This window comes from Protomyctophum parallelum (assembly GCF_964188405.1).
Source record: "Protomyctophum parallelum genome assembly, chromosome: 5".
Taxonomy (NCBI): Eukaryota; Metazoa; Chordata; class Actinopteri; order Myctophiformes; family Myctophidae; genus Protomyctophum; species Protomyctophum parallelum.
In genome coordinates, this window is record NC_139702.1 from 29,848,179 (window position 1) to 29,869,143 (window position 20,965).

The 20,965-nt window shown below is 44.3% G+C and overlaps 1 protein-coding gene across 1 annotated transcript in view; it reads left to right on the forward strand.

Moving 5' to 3' along the window:
• The window catches only part of LOC310858310 (uncharacterized protein), a 105,547-nt gene that overhangs the window by 17,558 nt on the left and 67,024 nt on the right, over nt 1-20,965 (forward strand). Inside the window, exons 2-4 of the mRNA XM_083764417.1 lie at nt 9,725-9,892; nt 10,408-10,499; nt 12,872-12,993. Of these exons, the coding sequence (XP_083620543.1) occupies nt 9,725-9,892; nt 10,408-10,499; nt 12,872-12,993 (382 nt within the window). The remainder of the gene's footprint in view (nt 1-9,724; nt 9,893-10,407; nt 10,500-12,871; nt 12,994-20,965) is intronic.

A 20,965-nucleotide genomic window follows, 5' to 3' on the forward strand; every position in this document is an offset into this window, starting at 1 on the left:
TCCACTAAGGAAAGTAGGCTTTCTAATGACACGACCCGCCTTTGTATTGGTGAGTAGCAAAAACGTTCTTTTTAATTTACACTAAAGACGAGAGGCAAGTCTGCATTTATGAGAGCCCCCGGAAGTCATCGGTAACATACTGTAGCTGTTTCATCACTTCCCATGTCACTTGTTTATCATGCAGACGGTATAAGTTGTCTGTCTATGAAATTGGTATCTTGACCTGAACATGTATTTTCTGTTTACTAAGCTGGATTGATTGATTGATTGATTCATTGATTGATATTGATTGATTTAATACTTTATTAGTCAGAAATGTAAACAGCACATGGTGCAGGAAGTCAAGACATTAAGGCTTAAAGGATAACAAAAATTGCCCATTGATTGTGGTCCTCTATATTCAATTCATCCACAGAGGAGCCCAGAAGAGCCCAGTTATTCAACAAGCTATTTTTTTTAGCTTTTTTAACAAAAGAAAATTACTTACAGCACATTAGCCACTTTAGTCCTATAGCATCCTTATTCTGAGGTGAACATTGGGTGACAATAGGTGATCTACGAGCTTGTAGATCAGCAGGGATATTTGGTAGATATTTTGAATTATTTTTGCTGTATAACGGCAACAGGAGGGACACTAGTGCAGAGCCCTCAGCCCTGGGGGGCATTCGGTTCAACGACATATACAGTAAATGAGACGTAGCTTGCGGAGCTTGCTGAGCTTACTCGAGGGGGTTCATGCCGTGCTCAAAGGCGCATACTATACTCAAGGGGTTAACATGCTGCATTACTATGTGGGCATATAAGTGTGTGCAAGTCCCACACGTCATTCGCCGATTCAGCTGACCAATTGGGCGGGCTACTTAACCCATTCTGAACGGGCACCCATTTTGGTGTCAGCATCATGTTATGCTTTAGCTATTTAAAAATAGCAGATCTACAAGCTCGTATCGCGCCACCGAGTGGCGCGATACGAGCTTGTAGGTCTGCTATTTTTGAAAAATCGAAGAGCGACTGACATTTTTAGAATCTGATCTCAGGTCAGAATGGGTTCATCAGACCAGTGTGTGTCCGGCGGAAACCTCGTATGAATCTGATCTCAGGTCAGAATGGGTTAAGCTCACTAGACTGCATGCTCTTCCTGCCTTCCTCTGCACATGGTTCCTGGTTGTATGTGATGTTTTCTCCCACCGCCACCCCAGCACCACCGGTGGGCTCTGAGGGGGGGGGGGGGGGGGTTATTGTATATCTATCTCCCTGCTCTTAATGTTTTATGTTGGTGCTTAATCGTGCCGAGCAGGGAGAAATCCAGCAGAGCCGAACGCTAAGTCAAATAATCATATGCACACTTGTTACTCATTCTGTAATAAATATTGGTAAATCTATTCGTGAGTTGTCTGACTGAACTGGTTTTAAGTGGTTTAAAAAGTGCACAGAACCCTGGCTGTGCGGCGAGGATCCTCTCTGTTTAATTACAATCATGTTTACTCCTGCAAGCCAGTTGATTTATAGACCCCGAGAGACCACGCAACACACCACCATAGCTTGTTCACGGAAGTGGTCGGAAATATTTTCCCTCGAGGGGAGAAAAAAGTGCAACCTCAAACCTCGTGCAATAAAGCAATTAACATGAATACAAACAAACAAACGTGAGTTTGTGTTCATGTAAGATTTGTGGGTTTCTTTTTTTTCTTTTTTTTCCTTTGTGTTTTTATTGCATATCGTCTCTCTGTCGGGTGAAAACCTCATATGTCCAGAACTATCACTTTTCAGGATTCGAATTCAGAAATAGCTAAAGTAGCAGGTCTACAAGCAAACGCGTTTCGAGCTTGTGGATCTGCTACTTTTGATGCTTTTGTGTGACACATCAAGTAGGCTATTCATTTACCAAAAACACACCGGTAAAGTATGGAGATAAGAGGTTTCTGCCCGACATCGATGATATTTGAGTAGACTCCAGAACTCCACCATTATGACAAAGCAGTCCTGCCGATTAAAGAACTTGCTATGTTCCGTCATTCTTGTTTTCGGAGGGTCTTTAAGTGTTTAGATTAGACAGCACGTGGTTTCTGTTGTACCTTTTCATAATATGAACTGTGAATTGTAACAATTCACCTGACAGTTGTAATTTTAGTGCATTTTAATCCTGGCGAGTAGATGCCTTTCAGCAGCCAGTCCTGCTTTGGCATGAGTTGTGTAAAATGTAGCCTCCAGCCAAAGCTTTTAATGTAGGCATCACCCCAGCAATGCTGGGAATGCACTCTACTGTACACATGCAATAAGTTGCCAGTTGCCACGACTGATTTATTTTGGATTCTATAGAAGCCAGCATGTCTTCTATGGAATCAGGTTGTGCAGCGAAAATAGACTAATCTACAAGGGCTTATTTTATATTTTTTATGGAGGGACAGACAGCAGGCTGACAGGAAATGGGGAGAGAGATGGGAGTATGACATGCAGTAAAGGCCGTCGGGATCGGGAGTCGAACCCACGGCACACTGCCAGACTGGATTACCAGCCAAGGTGCCTAGACCGCTGAGCCACAGCCCAGGCCTTCTGTTATTATTTTAAGAAGTGGATTTTGAAGTGGTGAAAACTAGCTATATTATGTTCAGAAGCATCTGGTTAAAGCCTCAATCTGTGATTTCTTCACCTGGTTGGCAGGCATGATATTACCAAAACATCATCATTTTACATATTTGTGTTAATTCACGATCAAGGACCACACCACCAAATAAAGACGACATTTATTAGCGAAAAGAAGAATGCATGAAACGATTAACGGAACGAATAATGAATAGAAACCAAGATGACCCATGACGGGTCACCTGGCCATCCAGCTGGTCATCGGGTCATTTGAGCCGAGGTGGGGAGGCTTCGGGTATCCGCTGTGCTCCCGCGCACAACGAACCCCCCCTTAGGGACCTGAAAAAGGAGAGGTTAAGGTGGTTGCACACTGGACACGTTTTTCGGAAAACCGACGGGAAAAAAACGCAGCTAAACATCCGAAAAACGCAACAGTGTGCAGGGACCTTTAGAGAGGGAGTAAGGGGAGGGATAACAAAAGTGAGAACAGAGGGAGAACAGTGGGTTGGATGGGCTCTTATATTATACGGGTGGAGGTGACCCGATTGGAGGTGGCTTGATTGGAGGTGGCTTGATAGGAGGTGGAGGTAGCTGGATTGGAGGTGTGGTCCTGCTCCTGAACTCCATTTGTTTAGGAATCAGCACTAGATGGGCTCCTTTCATAATTTACATATACAAACATTTTCAGTCGTTAGATTTTATTTAGCTTTCATTCACGAGTACAGTACAGTACAGTACAGTACAGTACAGTACAGTACAGTACAGTACAGTACAGTACAGTACAGTACAGTACAGTACAGTACAGTACAGTACAGTACAGTACAGTACAGTACAGTACAGTACAGTACTCGTGTCATTCGCGTCATTCACAAGATCGTAATCATCATATCACAGACTGAACAGGGAGAAAAACCGCTATAGCACAGGAATATTTTATGCGTTGTAGTTTTTACGTGGCTGCAGGCACACCGCTGAGAAAGTTAGAAAGCAAGCGAGGATCATTCAGAAAGACAGACGCACATAGAAGAATGCTCGCAGAGACAGATGGACAGATTGACAAGGCAAGGCAACACACTCGCAGACATCTGGGGCTCAGACTCAATTATGCCAGTGTGTGTGCGTGTGTGTGCGTGTGTGCGTGCGTGTGTGTGTGTGCATGTGCGTGTGCGTGTTGAAAAGTGCAAGGCAGATGGAGAGGGTTTACGTAAGCCTTAGAAAACGTGTGAAAAGCAGCCGCACCAGTAGAGACATGCCTTCCTTCTTGCTCTTCCATCCACTCTTCTCTCTCTCTATATACTATCATCTGCTTCTCCGGAGACGTCCTACTGTTTTCATTCCTCCACTCCTCCTCTCTCATCATCCGTCCACTTTCATTGCATATATCCCTCCAGTCGTCGTCTCCCCCCCCATCCCCTCGTTCTCCTCAGTGTTGTTGTGTGAGCGGCACGTGCACACATTATGTTATGCTCAATTGGGCATGCTGTTCAGATTAACCTTGTTTTTCTGCATTTCTAGAAGCATTTTTAGGATTCCGAAAGTTTGCGGTCATCCTGACTGACTGTGACTACATGTGTGACTTTGTGTGCATGCGTGCGTTGGTGTGTGTGTGTGTGTGTGTGTGTGTGTGTGTGTGTGTGTGTGTGTGTGTGTGTGTGTGTGTGTGTGTGTGTGAGGGTGTGTGTGTGTGTGTGTGTGTGTGTGTGTGTGTGCGCGCACGTGCTGTTTTATAAAGTGCTAAGTGAGGACATTTTGCCAGTTCTCATTTTCCAAAGCTCTGTTTTAAGGGCTAGGAATTTTGTTTAAGCTCAAACTTAACCTTAGGTTAAGGTTAAGGTTAGGTGCAGGTTAAGGATAAGGTTAGGATAAGAGTTAGAGCCCGTCCCATGCCAGAGTTTAAAGGTTAGGGTTGTACTGTAGTGGCGAGGGTTCCTTTTACGTTTAGGGTATAAATGTGTGAACAGTGTATAGTATAACATGGGTTGTCAAAGTGGGGGCCGCAGTTGAGGACTTAATAAACATGATTTATATGTTTTTTTCCTGTTTTGATATTTTGAACATGATTTCAGCGACTGTGACTTGACTTCCTGGACTACTATGGACTACAGCCCCCATGTTTCCTGTAGTTCCAGTCAGACCTTCTTCTCCTGCTGATGTCAATCACCTTGTTAAGATTGTTAAATTCCTAGTCAGACTATACCAAGTGGTCAGGGAAAAAAGAGGGCTCTGACTAGATTGTTTGCATCCTCGTACAAAATACAGAACTGACATTCTGTACAATGACGTCACAGTCGCCGAAATCATGTTCAAAAGGTCAAAACACAGAAAAAACACAAAACACGCTCCAACATCAAGTTTATTATGTCCTCGACTTCATTAAAATAGGGTTTGGGTGAAAAATCGGTGCGTGCGTGCGTGCGTGCGTGCATGTGGGTTGAATCATGTAGTTTATGACCACCAGTCCTTACTGTTGTTTTGAAGTGAAAACGGTCGCGTGCGTGTCGTCACTCGATACCCTGCTGGATGTTCTTACATGGTTACTTACAGCAAAGCTCCCAGTCCTGCAACACGCGTGTCTTTTAAAGAAACCGAGAGAGAGAGAGAGAGAGAGACTTTTCTGCCTATTAAAGGATTTTATTACATTTACAAGCTTGTTTAATTATCATCAGGCCAAAACTGCCCCACATACCTTAAAGGTAACATCACGCTTAGACATTGTTACAGCTAAAGGGCCAGATACCGTGGCATTGTCACTGTCACCTCAGTCTAAACCAGGGGGGCCTTCTGTGTTTTTCAGGCCAAAGGCCCCTTTAGCTGAGAGAGAGATGAAGCAGGGATGTCCCCCCCCCCCCCCCCCCCCCCTACATATTGTATAAAATTGTGTTGCAGATTAAACTGTTTCATAAATTCCATAGATAAGATGGCTTCATACACTTCAGAAGGGATTGACACTGGAGAAGCTCAGACATTTTTAAGCCTTTTGTTCAGGTGCTTGTGTAACAAGCAATGACTGATGTTTTGATCTTCCTTCCAGAGTCATAAATATACTGTACAGAGGTAGGCGAGGGCTGTGCTAAAATCTCTATAACATGGTAATACCCTCTTCTGCAGTTCTTTAGTCTCTGGAATGTGGCAATCAGTGGTGATTGTCACAGGGTTGGCTCTGAATACATGGACTATTTGACAGTTACACACAGGTTAAAAAAATAAATACAACAGGTCGTTTCGAGGAAGCAATCTGATTGGTTGAAACAGCCTTCTAGCCGTGGATCAATCATCAAACCAGCACCATTCACCACCTAATCAAAACTAAGAATTCAGCTGCTCTGTTTTCCCAGAGTGCTAGCAAACTCGGTGGCTAGGCTAGCTAGTTTCTTGGGACATTTGTGGTCGTAGTGACTACATCTGTCATTAAAAATATATATTCTTTCAGCGATTTTCTTAGTTTTAAGGGTAACTGTTGTATAATTGCAATATTACACTTGAGGGTGTGTTTTTTTTTTTTTTTTTAAGATATTTTTTTGCGGCTTACGCCTTTTATTGATTTTTGAAGGGACAGACAGTAGGCTGACAGGAAACGGGAGAGAGAGATGGGGGATGACATGCAGTAAAGGCCGTGTCGGGCTCGGGAGTCGAACCCGCGGCACACTGCGACTGGATTACCAGTCCGGTGCCCAGACCGTTACGCCACGGCCTGGGCCGAGGGTGTGGTTTAACGTGATTATTGCCACTTCAGTGATGCTTGCGGAACTCGACGTGTAATATTGCTTAAGTCAAACTGTTTGTTACTGTTTGTATTGTATAGACTCCTTTTGTTCTCAAGCTTCATAGACTAGCTGACAGCACGATCATCAGTGTTGTGTCAATTGTTGTTGATTTATCTTTTCTATTAATATGTTGGATTCATGTTAATGTGATGCAATCAAGTAAACTTGAACTTTGGCTCTGTACTTAGTCTGCTCTTTCCCCCCCCCCCCCCCCTCTACACCAAAAGTATTTTCCCAAAATAGCCGGTGTAGCGTTGTGTGCTTGTAACTCTGCTATTTTTGACTAATGTTCCCTCGTGTAGTGTATAGAGTCTAAACGCATGCAGTTGTTTAGAGATTTGGCCACATGAAAGGACACAAAGACCTTGAGTAGCCAAAAAGACAGGTTTTTATAGTTTTGAAAAAGAAGAAACCCGTCCTTAAAGTACAGAAGAAAACAAACCAAGCGGTTGTATGAACCAGCCAAAGGAAACAAATGAGAGGAATACTGAGCCAACCATGCGATGTGACGATGGATGGGCCATGTTTGTGCACCGGCACTTCTTCCCTGTGAACTATACCGAAACCAAAGATAAACTAAACTGATCCAAAACCAAATAAAGCCTGGTAAATGGACTACTAGAGATCTCCCACCCAAAACTAAAATAACAATTTTAGAAAAAAGAAAAGAAAGAGAAGAGGATCTGTCGTGTGTGTGTTTATTATTTTATTTACACAGATAGCATCTTTACAATCTGCATTACATTCACCCATTCATACACGCACCCATTCATACACGCACGCACGCCCGCACGCACGCCGTCGCATGCACGCACACACAGGCACGCACAGGCACCATCCTGCTCACCTAGGGGGGTTCAGTGCCTTGCTCAAGGTCACTTTGGCAAAGGAAGAGCTGGGCCGGGGGAACCTTCCGATTCCCAAGCAGCCACTCTACCTCCTGAGCCATTTCGCTCGTGCGCATGTTTGTGCGTGTGTGTGCGTGTGTGTGTGCGCGCGCGTATGTGTGTGTGTGTGAGTGTGTGTGTGTTGCAGTGCTACTCAGCTCTCCTTTTAGTCGAACCCTGACGTTAGGTGCTCTACTCCTTGACAGTGAGAGAGAGAGAGAGAGAGAGAGAGAGAGAGAGGAGAAACATGCAGGGCTTACATCCAGCAGCCTACATACAGAAACAGTCATAGCACTTGCACAAATATATCGAAAGTTCAAAGAAACACAGCCGATGGATGACACATGCAGGGTGGACTCGCACAGTTTCCGTTTATTCAACAAAAAAGAAAAATCAAAAGCATGCCATGGAATTCTGTAAACATCTCCCATATGACCCCCGCTCATATCAATACAAAACCCTGCAGAGTGGAGAGCTGAACAAAGATAATGGCATTTTCTCCACCAACGGAGACGCACGCACGCACGCACGCATGCACGCACGCACGCACGCACGCACACACGCTCTCTCACACACACACACACACACACACACACACACACACACACACACACACACACACACGCACACACACTAAATTTAATAATATTTGGACTGCTGGACAGCTGACAGTAGGCTCTCTTCACTCTTTTTTTTTTTTTTTTTTCAATTTAATTTCTTTGATGCTGAAGTAGGCCTTAATTCCGAAGTTTTTATATTTAAATGAGATGAAGAAAGTCACCACTCGCACCACACATTTCTCTGCGAATAGTTTGAACACAGACAGTCGACATGGTGTGTGTAGGCTAAAGAGGCTTTAGGGAAACAGGTTTGTTTATGTATTCATGCAGGAGGCCTTACGTGCGCAATGAGGACAGGTATGGCTGTGCTCTAGTCTAGGTTGTGTATTTCTATGTTGTGTTTGACAGTGTTTCCCAAAAAAGGACATAGTGTTTGATTGGCTTCCATGCAGCCAATTAGGCCGCCATGCAGCCAATTAGGCCTAGAGGGCAACTGAGCATGTGCAACACCATACCTCTTACACCATGGTGTAAGAGTGATTTTTTGTTTTATATGCAGTACATATTGCACATAATTTCAATATATTGGTGTTTCCTGGTTTTCCTGTCACAATGTCTAGGACTACAATTCCCTTGATGATGAGTTATGATGAGGATGATGATGATGATGATGTTGAGTATGGCATCTGTAGTAGGCCTACACTATACATTTGGAACTAAATCCAGTTGTAAATTGCAGACAGGAGCTCTTTTATGGGAGTTGTGAAGGAAGGTAGGGAGTCAGACTTTGTGATGGCCCGTGGTGGTAGGGTGTTCCACATTTTGGTGGCATATCTGGGGGGAATGAGATCAGTGTCTTGCATTGACTATCAAGCGCTAACCCTACTGACCCAAAGCTTTACAATAAACTGATATCTGCACAGTGTTTAGAGTGTGCGGCTGCTGTTTCATAGAGTTTTTGTATGTATTGCAAGTATTAAATCCATCTTTCAAGTCGTACCATGATTTGAAGTCTCATAATTTATCATATGTCTACTGTTTCTCTGGTGGGCCCGTCCAAAAGGACCTCTACAGGTCTGTAACTCTGAGAGAGTGCAAATGGAACCAAATGAACCCGTACGGGTCCATTTCGTTCCATTTGCTTTCTCTCAAGAGTAAATTTAGTAGGAATTTTATTGAGAGAGTATTGAGAAAACAATGGCGGAGGACAGTAATAAAGAAAACCAATATGTAACGATAATTATGTTCAATCTATGAGGCATTGTAGGAGGAGTGGAGCCGCCGAGTCAACCGGCACTAGATAACCTAAGGAACCTTGTGTGTGTGTGTGTGTGTGTGTGTGTGTGTGTGTGTGTGTGTGTGTGTGTGTGTGTGTGTGTGTGTGTGTGTGTGTGTGTTTGCGTGTGCGAGAGGCTGAGTGAGAATGAGGTGTGAATGAAAAAAAAAGGAAGAAAACCCTGAGTGATTCATGTCACGTATTCATGTATTGAACCATCATCATCCTTGATATCAATTTTTGTTGATTATTATATTGTTTATAGGATTGAATTATCAAGAATATATGTATACACTCAATCACCCAATAAAACATAATTATTATATTTAAATAGTAATTTTTTTAGTACAGTACAGTATCTTTTTTCACGGACTGCTGACTATTCTTTTATTCATTTGAATTAGTTCAAGGTTTTATCGTTTTAGCATATAGCTTTAGGTGAAGTTTAGGAATCAGGTTATGTTTAGGCATAGTTTTACTAAGGTTAGTTTTACTGAGGTTACATTTAGGAATACCTGGAGACAACCTTTTCCGAGGTCGCCGGATTTGACCTGGGAGAGCGTGTTTTGGTGTTCTTGATTGCTCGAAAGGGTTGAGCATCACTAGTATCAATATGCTCTCATTCATGGTTGGTTCTTTCTGTCCCTCCCTCAGCCAATACAGTCGACGTACTGAAAGTACTGGACCTATCGGAGGACATGGAGGGCGTGTCGTTGGAGGCGGGACTTTGCACCAGCAGGGAGGGGCATGAGGAGACGGACCTGGCCTTCAAGATAGACAAGAAGATCCAACTGAGTGCCCCCACCAACCAGCTGTTCCCTGGTACTCTGTCTGTGTGTTTGTGTGTGTGTGTGTGTGTGTGTGTGTGTGTGTGTGTGTGTGTGTGTGTGTGTGTGTGTGTGTGTGTGTGTGTGTGTTTGTGTGTGCGCGCGTGTGCGTGTTTGCGTGTGCATGCATGCACACACACACACACACACACACACACACACACACACACACACACACACACACACACACATGCACAGTTCCCTTGAACATTTCCTGTTGCGGGTTCAATTTCCTTATAGCTTCATTTGATTGGCTTGGCTGCACGTTGGACCTGGAAACACACAACGACACCCTAATTTGTGTTTCCGGTTCAACTTCTGGTCTTCAGGTTTCAGGTCTTGTAGATCGGCTATTTTTGACGCTCTTGTACGACAAAGTAGGCCATTAATTTACCAAAAAAAAGAAAAGAAAAGTGAAAATATTACGGAGGTTTCTGCCCGACAGCAACGATATACAGTATGTCTGTTGAGTTTGTGACTTGTGTGTGTGTGTGTGTGTGTGCTCTCCAGACTCTCCGTTCCCAGTGGATTTCTCGGTGATGACAACAGTACGAGCTCGTAAGGGCTCCCAGGTGTTCCTGCTCTCGCTCTATGACTCACAGGTACACAACAAACACAACGCAACACAACACAACACAACACAACGCAACGCAACACAACACAACACAACACAACACAACACAACACAATACAACAACTATACATTTGATTCACCTTATATATTTAAGTTTACCTGCCGTTGGGGTCCTTTATTAACCACTGTAAGTTAAATAGTTAAAGTTGAAAGCCTGTTAAATGGCTGTCAGTGTTTCTATTGTTCATATAATCGGGCAGAAAGTGATCCAAACGATATAGTCTACGACTATAGTTATACTGTAGTGATGGTGCGGACTCCTAATGATTTTCAAAACAACATATTTTTTAGTTATTGTCGTAGTTATTGTGCGTAGTGTGAATGGCGCTTAAGGCTAGGGGTTTCCAACCACCAACCGATACACAACACTAATGATAGTGCTGTCAAACCAATCTATGAAGCCGTCAAAGATATAGCATCACTTGAAGACAATGTAGGGTTACTTAAAAGAAAAACCTGCAGAATTCTTCCAAATCTCTCATCGGTTAAAGTCCACCAGAAAAACATCTGGTATGCAGTGTGTGTGTGTGGCCTTCAAAGCCTTCAAAAAGCCTGGGCCTAATTCAGTATGTACGATCAACTACATTTTTGTATAATTTCCAATCAAATATAATTGCCAATTGACATTAAAAAAAGTTGAGAATCACTGGTCTAGAACCAAAGTGTTGCTTCCTTCATTGCACACCTGGCCACAATAATCACCCGCTGCCAGGTATAAATGATGAACACCCACTGTGGTTGTGTGACATCGTTATTATCAAGGCCACAACTAGCATTAATTTAAATGAAACAAAACAAACAAACAGAAAGGTATTTTGGCCCCACCTCTAATGCACATTTAGCTCATAATGACCCCAATGCACGATCAATCACTGGCCACTGCATATTCTGCGTCTCTCTGAAAGCAATTCCATCCATTCCTTTCCGACACGTCATTTTACTTTCTCTGTCCTCTGTGTGTCTCTCTGGGGTCTCAGGGTACCCAGCAGTATGTCATTGTCTGTGTGTCTCTGGGGTCTCAGGGTACCTAGCAGTATGTCATTGTCCTCTGTGTGTCTCTGGGGTCTCAGGGTACCCAGCAGTATGTCATTGTCCTCTGTGTGTCTCTCTGGGGTCTCAGGGTACCCAGCAGTATGTCATTGTCCTCTGTGTGTCTCTGGGGTCTCAGGGTACCCAGCAGTATGTCATTGTCCTCTGTGTGTCTCTCTGGGGTCTCAGGGTACCCAGCAGTATGTCATTGTCCTCTGTGTGTCTCTGGGGTCTCAGGGTACCCAGCAGTATGTCATTGTCCTCTGTGTGTCTCTGGGGTCTCAGGGTACCTAGCAGTATGTCATTGTCCTCTGTGTGTCTCTGGGGTCTCAGGGTACCCAGCAGTATGTCATTGTCCTCTGTGTGTCTCTCTGGGGTCTCAGGGTACCCAGCAGTATGTCATTGTCCTCTGTGTGTCTCTCTGGGGTCTCAGGGTACCCAGCAGTATGTCATTGTCCTCTGTGTGTCTCTCTGGGGTCTCAGGGTACCCAGCAGTATGTCATTGTCCTCTGTGTGTCTCTGGGGTCTCAGGGTACCCAGCAGTATGTCATTGTCCTCTGTGTGTCTCTGGGGTCTCAGGGTACCTAGCAGTATGTCATTGTCCTCTGTGTGTCTCTGGGGTCTCAGGGTACCTAGCAGTATGTCATTGTCCTCTGTGTGTCTCTGGGGTCTCAGGGTACCTAGCAGTATGTCATTGTCCTCTGTGTGTCTCTGGGGTCTCAGGGTACCCAGCAGTATGTCATTGTCCTCTGTGTGTCTCTCTGGGGTCTCAGGGTACCCAGCAGTATGTCATTGTCCTCTGTGTGTCTCTCTGGGGTCTCAGGGTACCCAGCAGTATGTCATTGTCCTCTGTGTGTCTCTCTGGGGTCTCAGGGTACCCAGCAGTATGTCATTGTCCTCTGTGTGTCTCTGGGGTCTCAGGGTACCCAGCAGTATGTCATTGTCCTCTGTGTCTCTCTGGGGTCTCAGGGTACCCAGCAGTATGTCATTGTCCTCTGTGTGTCTCTGGGGTCTCAGGGTTCCCAGCAGTATGTCATTGTCCTCTGTGTGTCTCTCTGGGGTCTCAGGGTACCCAGCAGTATGTCATTGTCCTCTGTGTGTCTCTCTGGGGTCTCAGGGTACCCAGCAGTATGTCATTGTCCTCTGTGTGTCTCTCTGGGGTCTCAGGGTACCCAGCAGTATGTCATTGTCCTCTGTGTGTCTCTGGGGTCTCAGGGTACCCAGCAGTATGTCATTGTCCTCTGTGTCTCTCTGGGGTCTCAGGGTACCCAGCAGTATGTCATTGTCCTCTGTGTGTCTCTGGGGTCTCAGGGTACCCAGCAGTTTGGTCTGGAGGTGGGCCGTTCTCCCGTCTTCCTGTATGAGGACCAGGAGGGTCAGCCAACACCAGAACTCTACCCCACCTTCAGAAAGGTCAACCTGGCCGACGGCAAGTAGGTCACACGCACGCACGCACGTGCATTTTGTTCCAATATAACAGTATAGATTTTCTCTGATTGTCCGTTCTTCAGTTGTGACTCCATGCAAAACTACTATCTCTGTGATTCTCAACTGCTGAATGAGTGTTCCGGTATGTGGATGAGTGCTGTACACAGGAGACCTGAAACCAAAGCTTCTCCGGTTGCCAACCTTTTCTTGCAGAAACACCTCCCTGTTTTTCTTTTCTACAGGCAGGTGTTTGGGTAAATTTCACCTGGGGTTTAGTGATAAAAAAACCTCTCATACACCCACAATGGCCTTTTTTGCTTTTTTTCCCCCACTGGAGCATTCTCACATGTCCCAGGAATGGGTGGACCAAATGAGAAGTTTCCATATCTAGTATTTCTTTTTTAGGAATATTTTTGAAAATAATACCCACATTTTTCACTGACTTTGCCACCCCTATGATAGGTATAGTTTAATACATTTTGATGAGATTTAAATTTTTATAGAATATTACATCGAGTAAAATATGGGTTTAGTGATCGTGTGACAAAAGTTGTCTTTAGTGTTGTAGGGTTAATCTATCATACATAAGGACAACGAATCTCAAAATAAGGACAACGAGTCTCCAAATCACTAACTGATGTTGGATACTGCCTGAGATCAGTGAAAGGTTCCACTAAACCTCCTCACACACAGATGTTTCAACTGTGGCCATGCATGCAGTCTTTTCTTTTCTTCACCGCAGAAGGCAGCCACAATGTCACCTCCGCTGAGGGGATGATTGAACCGTATTCAACTGGCCTTTCTCTGGCCCTATTGCAAGACACTAGAAAAGGAATAAAGTCTGCAACACTAAATGTTATAGTTCCACTTGTTTATTGCTTTCTGTCCTATTGCAGACACTACCTAATGGACAGGAACCCATAGCACTTTGGCTCCATGGCCCAAGGCAGTCCATGTTGTCAAGGTCAAGGTTCCTGTAGAAAGAATGGCGGTACAGATCAGAAAAGGACGTCTTTGTCATTCTACTTAATGATGAGAGACCTGCTACCATCCGTTGGTGCATTCCTGGCATGTAGAAATAAATATTCATGATGGCAGTTGAACAGACAAGGATTTATTTGTGTTACTAAAGGCATATTATTCTCCTTTTGGGATGACATTGAGTGTGCTTGTGCTCTTTAGAATAGTCCTCAGGTGTTACTTGCAAGAGAGTCCTTGGATTCACACATGAGAACTAGAAAAAGTGCCCTTCTGGGCACAGGTCTCCACCAGGATAGGAATGTAGGACATTGCAGCTTGCCTTCATCTGGTGGTTGGATAAAAGGGCAACAAAAGTAAATTATCCACAGATCCGTGCAGTTAGAGGTAAAAACACTTTTCGGCCAGTTATAGCGCCACCTTGAGGCTGAGTTGAAATTGTTCATGTGGCATTTCGTCCTCGGCCTAGTGGGAATGTGCGTGCACAATTTCACGGACATCATGCGATGTGTTCATGATTTGCAGCATTTTGTTTGAAACTGAGCACTCCTGTGAACTTTGGAAGCCAATCTTAACCAATCAGGATGGAGTCTGAGAAATCTGAAAGACCGGTTTCGTTGAATGGCTCTAGAGAGACTGTGTACCAATTTGCGCGATGTTTGGACAAAATCTCCTGGTGGCGCTATAACAGGCCGTTCTGGAAAGTTTGGGGCAGAGGTTCATCGTTGGCATCCAGGGAGTGTGTGTGCAAAATTTGGCATCGACCGGGTTAACGGTGGCCGAGATTAGCTGCTCACGGACACACACACAGACGGACACACGGACGGACGGACGGAGTGCAAAACATACTCTCCCCCCATGCCTTCGGCCTGGTGGAGACAACTAGTCATCTCCTGCATCTCTTTATGTGTACAACAAATCTGAAGCCAGGTCAAAGGGGCAAGGGGGGGAGGGATAAAAACTAAAGAGGCAGGAAACAAAATACCCCAAATAACTGGGAAAGCTTTCTTTGAGGTGAAAGCAAGAAGATTGAGTTATTTCAAATCCCTGTGATGATGTGTCAAAGCACAGACAACGAGCACACTCATTGTCGCAAAAGGACCATATGCCATTACCAACCAATAGGAAGTTCCATACTCAAGCTGACACTCAAATATGTGTACAGGCCAGGAATGCACTAACAGATGGTAGCAAGTCCCTCATCATTAAGGGTAATGACACTGACGTCCTTGATAGCAACATCTGCGCTGCCATCCTTACGGGACCATTGCATTGGTCTTGAGAACATGGACTGCCTTGGGCCATGGAGCCATTGTCCTGTCCATGAGGTACGGTAGTTTCTGCAATAGGGATCTAAAAGAGAACGCTTGCACACTGTGTGCTCCAGTTGCAGAATATTTTATTGCTCTTCCTCAGAAGTGGCGAGAGCCCAAAATGCACTCATGGTGCAATAAAATATTCTGCTACTGGAGCCCACAGTGTGCTAGCGTTTTCATGTTTTCGCTTAGCACCTGACCAGCTTTGCGTGTGGATATGCATTTCCTTCCACCCTTTATAGTGTCTGCAATTGGGCCTATAGCTGCCTTGAGAAAGTCAGTTAAATATCGTCACATGCAGGCAGAAATCTTGTTTCTCCATATTTCAAGTTTTCATGTTTTGAAAATGAAAGTGGTTGTCTGTTGTTGGTTTTGAACCAATGAAAAGTATTAACACGAGCTTGTGACTTTATAACTTGGACTGTTGGAACACAGGTTATTCTTTCCATTTCCTGAAAAGAAACAGTTTTGAACAGCGACAATAGGGTTCAATCATCCTTCAGTGGAGGTGACATCGAGGCTGCCTTCTGTGGTAAAGAAAAGAAGAGTGCATGAGCTTTGTCAAACCTTCGCCAATCTCAGGCAGCATCCAACATCAGTTAGTGATTTTAACTTGTAACTGCAGCATATATTTGTTGTCCTCACTAAGTGTGGATTGAAGCCAGATTGGATCTCTTTTCCCCACAAGCAGAGACCGAACAACTACCTTTCACCAACACAGAGAACACGAACAAGCATGCTGCTCATTGGGGTCATCTGGAGCCAGGCTTTTATCTCCCATGCCAGCGGTTCTGTTGACTGGGGGTGTGGATGCAGAAAGGAGACATAATTATGGCAGATATGGCTCATTAACCTCAATTGCAGCCAGCTGTCAGATACTGACCAAGTGTTTCTGTAAGAAAGGTTTGCAACCAGAGATGCTTTAAGTTTAGGTCTCCTGTTTACAGCACTCACTGTATACAGTTTAAAATCACAGACAGTAGTTCTGTGTGGAGTTACAAATGAAGAATGAACCGCTTTTATTATAGGCTTATTATAGGAATAATCTGATTTGCCTGATGAAGACCTAAAGGTCGAAAGGTTGCACCATTAATAAAAGTAAGTTCGTTGGAGGTATATAACAGTGTGTGGATATTTTTTATCCTCTCCATAGTATCAGACAGACAGGCTGGCTGGCTGGCAGGCAGGCAGGCAGGCAGGCAGGTCATGAGGCAGGCAGGCAGGCAGGCAGGCAGGCAGGCAGACAGACAGACAGACAGACAGACAGACAGACAGACAGACAGACAGACAGACAGACAGACAGTATTCATGACAGCCAATGTATTGTCTCACCCTTTATTGTAAGTATGAAAGTTGACAGTCAGAACTAATTGTCAACAAATTAATGTCAGGTTGCTGGCTGCTGTTTGCAATTCTATGTGGAATTATGTCACTGCTATGCTATTTGCTACTTTGACTTGAAAGCTTTCATGGCATAAAACTGAGACACCTTCATATTCAGTATTTTTCCTGCGCAGTGCTTGCTAGTTAATGTTGTAATGATAGTGGACAAATGGGTGGAAATCAGAGCATTGCCCACCATGGCAGGAAGTTGTGGAAATGCATTTTAACAGGGGGAGTTCAGTTTAGGTCCATGAATGGACGTAAAGATTTCCTCACCTCTTGTGTCTCCTTTCAGTGGCAAAACTGTGAGCATCACCTTACCTTTACCACTGGCTGGTGTGAGAAATAGACTGTCTGCCATTGCTTGTTGAGATTTATATCTGACCTTTCTCTTTCTCAGTTCCCTGTCGCCTGGGAAAGGTCTTCTCAAATGATTTGTGGTTTGTCAGAAAGTGTCATTGCAAGTTCCCTGTTTCCATACACGTAACGCTGTCATACAACAAAGTACAAAATAGGCCATTCATTTATGAAACAACAAAGATGAAATATGGAGATTCAAGGTTTCTTCCTGACAGCAACGCTATGTAACCCCCACTTAGTCTCTCAAGACAGACTGTTGCCTCAGGGGAGGCGCTGTTTTCCCGAATATTTGACGATGGGATTCTCAGATTGACCCCCAACTAAACAACACACTAGGTCTAGACCAGGGCTTCTCAACGTTTTTTGGCTGGGGACAACCGAAAATGCTTTGGCCATGTCTCACGACCCCCGCCCCGGCCCACCGCCCCGCGCCACCCTCCCCACCACCAATACAAATTGACCGCTGCAATAACCTTAAAATACATCTATACTATAATAGAGCGAATGTCTGTGTGAGTGTCCGTCCGTCCGACCGCATTTTATCTCCTCATTATCTCCTCACTGCCTGCACCAATCGCTCCCACTTTTCACACAGGCATTGACCATATGAATATGGAGGGCGTAACGGAGCCCTTTTTTCGATTTGACACATTAATGATTATTAATTAATTTATTAGTGAATTAACCTCGCACCCTCACACACCTCCGCCCCTTAGCGACACCTGCATCACAGGCCACCGTTCTCACCGTTACCCCACTGGCATGCTTCCTCTAGCTACCGCCGCAACACAACAAAGAGTGCCCTATACAATTTGGCGCCGCGTGTGTGTGTGTGTGTGTTGATCTGCTCCACACACACCACCTCAGGCCCCTCCCCATCTGGCTACTGTCCTTTGCATGGACAGGCGATTGCGGGTTGAGGCCAACACTCCACCTTAGTAACAGTAGCCTACGCATCGATTCGACACAATTACTACATACATCAAACAACATGCCATCATTATCTATCGGGCTGGCTCTGTTGGATCACTTCATATAACTTTTAACCATGGGACACAGTTTTCCGCGTAACTTCAGTTGTTTCGCCCGCAGTTACAGATCTCATCTTTCCTGCACCTAATGTGAAACATTGAACAGCACGGCCACGATCACAACGGAATCATTATCTATCGGGCTGGCTCTGTTGGATCACTTCATATAACTTTTAACCAAACGTGGGTGAAACAGCGTGCAGCCGCGCACGTAAAGACTGCACGTGCGCACGCAAATGGAGTGGACGGATTGATTGATATACCAAAACAACCCTTGCTTAGCACCTCGCTAAAAGCGTGTGCGCAGGCTACTCTGAGGTGGGCACCACTGTCGTTATAATAGGAACCTTCTGCCCTTGCCTGGCTGGATTTGTGTGTGTGTGTGTGTGTGTGTGTGCAGACTACTTTCGCTGTGAGCGTGTGTAAACTACTTAAGCTGTGTGTGCGCACGTGCGTATGTGTGCGCGTGCGTCATCGCGTGGCCGTTTTCAGTTCGCTATAAACACAACACCAGATAGAACTGTCTTGAACATAAGCCACACACACACACACAGCGTGAAGTGGCTACAGCGCACGCTCCGGTGAAAACAGCTAATCTACAAGCTCACAACATCACAGGTTGCAAAAGCCATGAGTTCTCGCAAGCCAAAGCTCACAATTGAGACCGTTTTGGACGCAAATCCACCTGCAAATTGGATCTCTGCGACTGTCCATAACTCCATATAGGTGCATGTCAAACTGGGGGGCCTTGATACTTTTCAAATGGGGCTCTGTTGTCTAATAAGTGTAAATGTTGCGGTCCTTGCTCTTGCCATCAAAACGTTTCCCTACCATACTGCTGTTTTTATTCATAAAAACACACACACACACACACACACACACACACACACACACACACACACACACACACACACACAAATATATTATACAAGATGAAATATATATCAGAACGGGTAAGGACTAGTAATAAATAAATACTGAAACCAGATATAATCATTACGGAATGTTTCTGCATGCACTATGTGTACTATGTAAACTATGTACATTTTTCCAAGTTTTTTTCTTTTTTGAAAATAATTATGGACCCCCCAAAATAAATTTGCGACCCCCACCGAGGGGTCGCGACCCCCAGGTTGAGAACCCCTGGACTAGACGAAAATATGATTGAATGGGTTTCACATTTCAACCAGCAAGCCTGAGCGTGATTGCACAGCGGTTGATATCAATGGATGTAATTTTTGGTCTTGGTTGTTCCGCGTTGGTTGGACCCAACAGCCCTCAGGGCCCCACCCCTGCTGTAATGTATACTACCTGTAAACACTTGCACCTGCACATGTTTTTTAGTGTAAATTCCAACATGTTTCTCATTTCTAGAAACCATAACTTTTATTGTTGATCCTCTTAATGCTTTCATTTGACTTATTTCACTTTTTGCACATGTTGTCCTGTTTATGTTCCGTTGTTCAGCTTTATGTAAAGCACTTGCTAAAGCACTTTGTTTCGATAAATGCTCTATAAATAGTTTTATTATTATAATTATTACTGCATATGCATGTGCATACATGATCAGTGGGGCAAACACAAGCACATGTATTGTATATGCCTGCTCACGGTTACTCACATGCATGGCATGTCCATGCTTGGATTGTCATAAAGTCTCACACGTGCCTTGCAAGTGCATGCAAGGCAATACATATATTTATTTATATTTCATATTTTATTACCTAACTCACATAACTTCCTCCCCCACACCGCTACTTTACTGATCTTGAACTAACACTAAATCCTGAGATGATATATGCTATACCTGACATCTAAAATGTCCCAATGGAAGAGGGAGACATAACTTTTCATTCATTCAAATATGTCCTGGGTTGTGGCTTCAAAGCACATTGATTGATTGATTGAAGACTTTATTAACACTCACAACGCCAAAAAGTTGTTGTTTTAGTCCAATCGGCCCGACATTCAGATATAAATAGTGATTACCGCTTGTGGTGAAAACTAAGACATGTCGGCTGCTGCTCGTACAACTTTTTGATCCTCCTCTCGCTGTACAATTTACAATTTACAATTTACAATTTAGGCATTTAGCAGACGCTCTTAATCCAGAGCGACTTACATTAAGCAAGAACAAAAAGCATGGGAATACATCACAAAAAAAGCATTTATCATAAAACTAAACATGCGTAAGCTAAGAAAGTAACAGTGGAATATCTATATTATGAGACTATACATATAAACTATATATATATATATATATATACTACTATGCTATACATATGTACTATGGCGTGCTATGACTATATACAATGCAATTATGTATTGGGCTGTGCAGTGCCCCGGAAGTAGTTAAACATTATACTTGCCTTAAACACCTTAAAGGGACACAAATAAATATGTTAAATGTTAATGATGTTTAGAAGATTTTTAACACTTTCTTGGAGGTCTTTATGCGTGTAATATGTGGTGTTAGATATTTTAGATTTGAGCAGTGAGCCCAGTGTCTCTGATGTCATGGACACTGGACTCACTTCCTCCCTGGACTACAATTCCCATAATGCTTTGGTGCACTGCTCCTGCTTGTGGACACGGGGAGAGCTGTCTTACTGACCCCGTGGGCAGCTGGTGGATGGAAAAGAAGCTCCACCTCCGCGCCCGACGGACACGGAGGAGAGCGCGTCCGTGAAGCTGTCCGTCGGGTGCGGAGGTGGAGCTTCTTTTCCATCCACCAGCTGTCTAAAAACCCCACGAAGAAGAAAACTTCAGCTACTTCTGACGCTCCTGACGCGTCCAGTGTGCCCACGGGGTGAGACAACATGTAGTCCATGAAGTAAGTGAGCCCAGCCCCAGTGTCCATGACATCAGAGACACTGGGCTCTCTACTAAAATCTAAAATATCTAAAACC